This window comes from Pollicipes pollicipes, unplaced genomic scaffold (genome assembly GCF_011947565.3).
Source record: "Pollicipes pollicipes isolate AB1234 unplaced genomic scaffold, Ppol_2.1 Scaffold_4219;HRSCAF=4965_pilon_pilon_pilon, whole genome shotgun sequence".
Classification (NCBI taxonomy): domain Eukaryota; kingdom Metazoa; phylum Arthropoda; class Thecostraca; order Pollicipedomorpha; family Pollicipedidae; genus Pollicipes; species Pollicipes pollicipes.
In genome coordinates, this window is record NW_023596448.1 from 10,465,194 (window position 1) to 10,471,499 (window position 6,306).

Here is a 6,306-nt window from a genome sequence, read left to right on the forward strand (position 1 = left end):
TACAACAACCACCTGAACGGGAGCTCCCCGCAACAAAGCAGGACTCCTATAAGACAACACAGGAGTTAGGTGGTAATGTGCACGTGACGCAGAATGGCACATGAATGCGGCAGACACAGCACAGCGAGCTCGAAACAAAACATCAAATCACGGCCATGACATCCCGAGCAATACTGTGAAACAGAAAACTGGCAACCGTTCAACGCAACACGAGATGAGCGAACCGAACTGAACAACCACTGAAAGTCCATGGCGCGCGCAGCATGCATGTAACGACGCATGCCTCTACGAATGGAAGCGTTTGTACAGTAAAATTCAGTGCACCACACTGATGTGTGAGAAGCCCTCCACTAATCGTCCTTGCCTTCGACGCACGCCGCTCAGCACACTCTGATGATATTAACTGAGCATTCGAACGTTTGACTACTGCCGGATGTTTCACGCTGAAAACGTCATCGCAGACGGCCAACCGTGCGATCAGCCCGCAACGTCACACTAAACAGGCATCGTACTTGAAAATCGCCCGGGTACTGGAACGCCAGATTTTGTCTGCAGGCATTGCGAAGACCTTGGATGGCCGCTGACGGTGTTCGAAGTCAGCTGATGCGGCTCGCGTCAGCATGTTTACTTCTTGCTGGGGTGCCCGTGGCGAGACCAGTACTTAGCCGCTGATATTGCTGGAAAAGACCACCCCGGTTAGCGACAGGGCCAGACGGAGGCGTTGCCATGGTTAAACGCATCGCAAACTTGCTACTGAGCGGTGACGCAGCCTATGGGGGAGGGAGCTCCACGGAGCTTTGCCCCTCCCCCGCATCAGGTTGGAGCACAGTTCTTCATCACGACACTTCTAAAGATAATTCCGGGATTTGGCGATCACCAACACTATTTTGGTCTTAAATCGCACAGACACTGCCGCGGGCAGGGACATATAGAGCCCAACATCCGTAATTCGGTACCAAGGCTTGTATAGGCAAGGTATATAGTCTTGCGAACATGCGCAGCGTGCAGCTGAAACAAATATTGAGACAGCAGGGACAACCAGCATCGATAGCTCATTGATACGCTAGGTACTGTACCTATCAGCGTTTGTGGAGCCTGTTAGTCTGTTCGCAGTGTGAAGGCTCTGTCAGTGGGGTCGGGACTACCTCGGTAAAGGTTAGCCCCATCGGAAATTACGGTGGCACGCCCCTTAAATCTTGTCGCAAATTCTGGCTCCGCCACTGTTTCTGAGGAATAATTTGAACGTCAAGGTGCTAGAAGCACGCGCACAAGGCAGACGCCTTCATAAGCGGAGAGGTCGTAACATGAGGCGTGTCATGACTGCCGTCACCGCGCGGCGGGCGGCCGCAGCTGGAGGCGTGTCATGACTGCCGTCACCGCGCGACAGACGGCCGCAGCTGGAGGCGTGTCATGACTGCCGTCACCGCGCGACAGACGGCCGCGGCTGGAGGCGTGTCATGACTGCCGTCACCGCGCGGCGGGCGGCCGCGGCTGGAGGCGTGTCATGACTGCCGTCACCGCGCGACGGGCGGCCGCAGCTGGAGGCGTGTCATGACTGCCGTCACCGCGCGGCGGGCGGCCGCAGCTGGAGGCGTGTCATGACTGCCGTCACCGCGCGACAGACGGCCGCAGCTGGAGGCGTGTCATGACTGCCGTCACCGCGCGACAGACGGCCGCAGCTGGAGGCGTGTCATGACTGCCGTCACCGCGCGACAGACGGCCGCAGCTGAAGGCGTGTCATGACTGCCGTCACCGCGCGACAGACGGCCGCAGCTGGAGGCGTGTCATGACTGCCGTCACCGCGCGACAGACGGCCGCGGCTGGAGGCGTGTCATGACTGCCGTCACCGCGCGACAGACGGCCGCGGCTGGAGGCGTGTCATGACTGCCGTCACCGCGCGGCGGGCGGCCGCAGCTGGAGGCGTGTCATGACTGCCGTCACCGCGCGACAGACGGCCGCGGCTGGAGGCGTGTCATGACTGCCGTCACCGCGCGACAGACGGCCGCGGCTGGAGGCGTGTCATGACTGCCGTCACCGCGCGACGGGCGGCCGCAGCTGGAGGCGTGTCATGACTGCCGTCACCGCGCGACAGACGGCCGCAGCTGGAGGCGTGTCATGACTGCCGTCACCGCGCGACAGACGGCCGCGGCTGGAGGCGTGTCATGACTGCCGTCACCGCGCGACAGACGGCCGCGGCTGGAGGCGTGTCATGACTGCCGTCACCGCGCGACAGACGGCCGCAGCTGGAGGCGTGTCATGACTGCCGTCACCGCGCGACAGACGGCCGCAGCTGGAGGCGTGTCATGACTGCCGTCACCGCGCGACAGACGGCCGCAGCTGGAGGCGTGTCATGACTGCCGTCACCGCGCGACAGACGGCCGCAGCTGGAGGCGTGTCATGACTGCCGTCACCGCGCGACGGGCGGCCGCAGCTGGAGGCGTGTCATGACTGCCGTCACCGCGCGACGGGCGACCGCGGCTGGAGGCGCGGCCGCAGCTGGAGGCGTGTCATGACTGCCGTCACCGCGCGGCGGGCGGCCGCGGCTGGAGGCGTGTCATGACCGTGTCGGCACCTCGGACGCGCCCAGAATATCCGCACTGCTCTATGGGCACACCAATCAGCGGCGCGTGCCGTCGCAAACGGCTCATCGCCATGCACCAGCACAGCAATCTCCAACGCTCACATGATCTATACGCATTCCTCGAGCGCCGCCTCCCCCCCACGCGGATGCGCCGATGGGCGCGCCCATCCTCGCCGGCCAGCATGCACCCGTCTCGCCGCCGCGCCCCGCCGGGAGACAATCCATTGGCCGCACCCATCTGAAATTCGGCGTCGCCACCGCGGGCAGCGAGGTGGCCGGCAATTTCAATATGTTATTATGGGCTCGCGTATTCGGACATCATTGGTGACGTGTTCCTGTCAAAACTCCGCCGTCTTCATTTCTGACTAATATGCATTTCTTGGCCATTTACCACCGTAGGTAGTCATTTACCTGTTCTGGGCGCAAAATGACCACAGTAGTCGGCGCGCCCTAAAACCCCATTCAACAACAACACCGAGTGCCGAGAACTGAGAACACCACGCCGATGCCGACACCGACGGGGACACCGAGGGCGACACCCAGGCCGATATCGCGGGCGACACCGAGGGCGACACCGAGGACGACACCCAGGCCGATATCGCGGGCGACACCGAGGGCGACACCGAGGACGACACCGAGGGCGACACCGAGGACGACACCGAGGGCGACACCGAGGACGACACCGAGGGCGACACCGAGGGCGACACCGAGGACGCTGGCCGATGGCATGTCCATCGCAAAGCGACACGCCATCAAGTGTAGACACGGCCGAACAGACGCCAGCTCAGCCGGACAGACGCCAGCTCAGCCGTGCAGACGCCAGCTCAGCTGGACAGACGCCAGCTCAGCTGAACAGACGCCAGCTCAGCTGGACAGACGCCAGCTCAGCCGGACAGACGCCAGCTCAGCCGGACAGACGCCAGCTCAGCTGGACAGACGCCAGCTCAGCCGGACAGACGCCAGCTCAGCTGGACAGACGCCAGCTCAGCCGGACAGACGCCAGCTCAGTCGTGCAGACGCCAGCTCAGCCGGACAGACGCCAGCTCAGTCGTGCAGACGCCAGCTCAGCTGGACAGACGCCAGCTCAGTCGGGCAGACGCCAGCTCAGCTGAACAGACGGCAGCTCAGCCGGACAGACGCCAGCTCAGCCGGACAGACGCCAGCTCAGTCGTGCGGACGCCAGCTCAGCCGGACAGACGCCAGCTCAGTCGTGCAGACGCCAGCTCAATCGGACAGACGCCAGCTCAGCCGGACAGACGCCAGCTCAGCCGGACAGACGCCAGCTCAGCCGGACAGACGCCAGCTCAGCCGGACAGACGCCAGCTCAGCTGGACAGACGCCAGCTCAGCCGGACAGACGCCAGCTCACGGGTGCACCACGACCACGGCCAGACTATAAGCCGGCTACCATGCTGGTGCGCTCTGACGTCTGTAGTGAGCAGCTGGGGACCTGACGCTAACAGCACAGCCGCGAGGTCTTCGACAGAAGCATGCAACAGGGGCACCACCGTTAGGGTGCCTCTGACGGCCATCCTGTGTCGGAGGACGCCACCGTTAGGGCACCTCTGACGGCCACCCTGTGTCGGAGGACGCCACCGTCGGCCCAGCAGCGCAGCGAGACAGCGGTAAGCTACGACTTCGCTGCGTAGTCCCGGGCCGAGTCCCGCAGTGCCAGCGCAGGCTCGGGCGCAGCGAAGCGGGGCAACAGCACGGTCAACGGTTCGCAACGGCCATCACGTGTGTCTGACGCAAGCGCCGAATGCATGCCCCAACTGCAGGCCTCGGCTGCCGCATGCTCCCATTGCATGCCCCGGCTGCCGCACGCCCCGACTGCAGGCCTCGGATGCCGCATGCCCCGACTGCAGGCCTCGGCTGCCGCATGCTCCCACCGCACGCCTCGGCTGCTGCATGCCCCGACTGCAGGCCTCGGCTGCCGCATGCCCCGACTGCAGGCCTCGACTGCACGTCTACGGGACAGCGCGCCCCAGTGTTGGCCCAGGCGCGGCGGCTCCCTAGCCTGTGGACTTGGTGGGCCGGGACTGGAGGAGGCAGTGTGAAAGCCCACAGTTGTGGTGGGGTGGGACCGGGGGAGGCGGGGCGAAGGCCCGCAGCTTTGGTGGGGTGGGACCGGGGGGGCAGTGTGAAGGCCCGCAGCTTTGCTGGGGTGGGACCGGGGGAGGCAGTGTGAAAGCCCGCAGTTTTGGTGGGGTGGGACCGGGGGAGGCGGGGCGAAAGCCCACAGCTGTGGTGGAGTGCGACCTCACCCTCGGCGCCCGTCTCCATGCCCGTCCCGTTGGTCTTACACGGCGCCTCATATAAAATAATGTCGTCGGTCATAGGTGAACACTTGGTACGCCCCAGTGAGTGTGTCCTGGGGACATGAGGCCTGAGCATAAAACGCCACACATCTATCTGCAAGGACACTCGAACAGTACCTTGTCTCGGATTCGACCAGGCCGAAATGAGACTGTTTCGCGACAGATCGCTGTACGCCGCACGTAAAGGTAGTTGGGTGACTGTACTTTGCCTGAAGCGATAAATTATATTATGATGGCGTCAGGTACGTGCGCGCATTGGGCGCGTTTGTACTGGCACATTACTGTCGTTCTCAACGATCATCCCACTTTAAAAACGTGTTGGATGTACGTGACGCTTTGCATAGCAACCGACTGGGACTAGGAACCTCACGCCTATGCGAACAGTCTCAGACACGAGGAAATAGCACGAGTATGCAAACTTCCCAGCAACGGCAATGACGACACGTTAGATGCACCGGAAAGCAGTCTAGGAGCCAATGAAAGCGAGGCGCGAGTGCACTAGCGGGACAGGATAACCAAAGAAGCTGTAAGCGGAGCAGAATCAGCCACAGAACACTATCCTCGGAGATCATGCGAGAAGAACGGTGCATCGGCAGTTCTGGCGTGAGGGGGCAAGGGAGGGGGAACGGTACATGCCCCCTTCCCCAAGACGGCAAAAAGCAGAGCGGTTCTTTTGCGTGTTTTCGACTATCTGCTACAGCATTTGGACCGTGCCCAAGATTCGACGCTGGGTCCGCCCTCACACAGGCACGAGCCGGGCCGGGCCAGGAGCAGTGCCGGGGAGGCTGGGACCAAACCGGAAGACCCCAGAGGGGGAGGGGGAGGGTGGCACTCACGAGTCCGACTCCGAAGCCTCGTCAGAAGACTCTCGGACGAAGTCCTGGAATTGTGACCAAAGCGAGCTCCCTGCAACAGCGGCAGGAGGGGCGTGATTGGCGCGGCAGTACCCCGGCCATGAGAAGCGGTCAGTGAACGCTTCGTCACCATCATGGGCAAAGCTCCCACATGTTTTGGCGCCCGAGACCAATTTATAAGCTTCAGCACGGGTTATCGCTTTTTCAAAACGCCTCTTCCCAACGACTTCAAAACAGAACTATGCTCGGTGAACGTTCAGGGCCACACGTGTAAGTGGTGATAACTCATGGGCCTGACCCAGGCGGAGGGGAACGAGAAGAGGGAGCTCAAGGTAATGCTGCTGGCGAGCATATTTTAAGCAAGGCGATTCGACCGCTTTTAGAACTCTGCGTAGACCAGGGAGAATTTATGCAAGCCTGCATCAATCGGGGCGCTGGAGCACACTCTGCCACTCGCCAATCACCGCTGCAGCGCGGATGTGTTGGCCAATCACAGACCGTGAGCTGACGTGTCGGCCAATTGCAAGCAGGTAATTTTTCCCCGTGATTGGTCA

General features: G+C 62.2%; 1 protein-coding gene across 2 annotated transcripts in view; it reads right to left on the bottom strand.

Annotated features, from left to right (window-relative positions):
* LOC119095929 (transmembrane channel-like protein 6) overlaps positions 1 to 6,306 on the bottom strand; it is a 22,934-nt gene continuing 16,628 nt past the window's right edge. Inside the window, exons 15-16 of one of the 2 annotated variants that reach the window (XM_037218782.1) lie at positions 5,735 to 5,804; positions 1 to 677 (exon numbers count right to left, since the gene is read on the bottom strand). In XM_037218782.1, coding sequence (XP_037074677.1) covers positions 662 to 677; positions 5,735 to 5,804 — 86 coding nt within the window. In that variant the 3' untranslated portion in view covers positions 1 to 661. The remainder of the gene's footprint in view (positions 678 to 5,734; positions 5,805 to 6,306) is intronic. The other variant, XM_037218783.1, reaches the window with a different exon arrangement.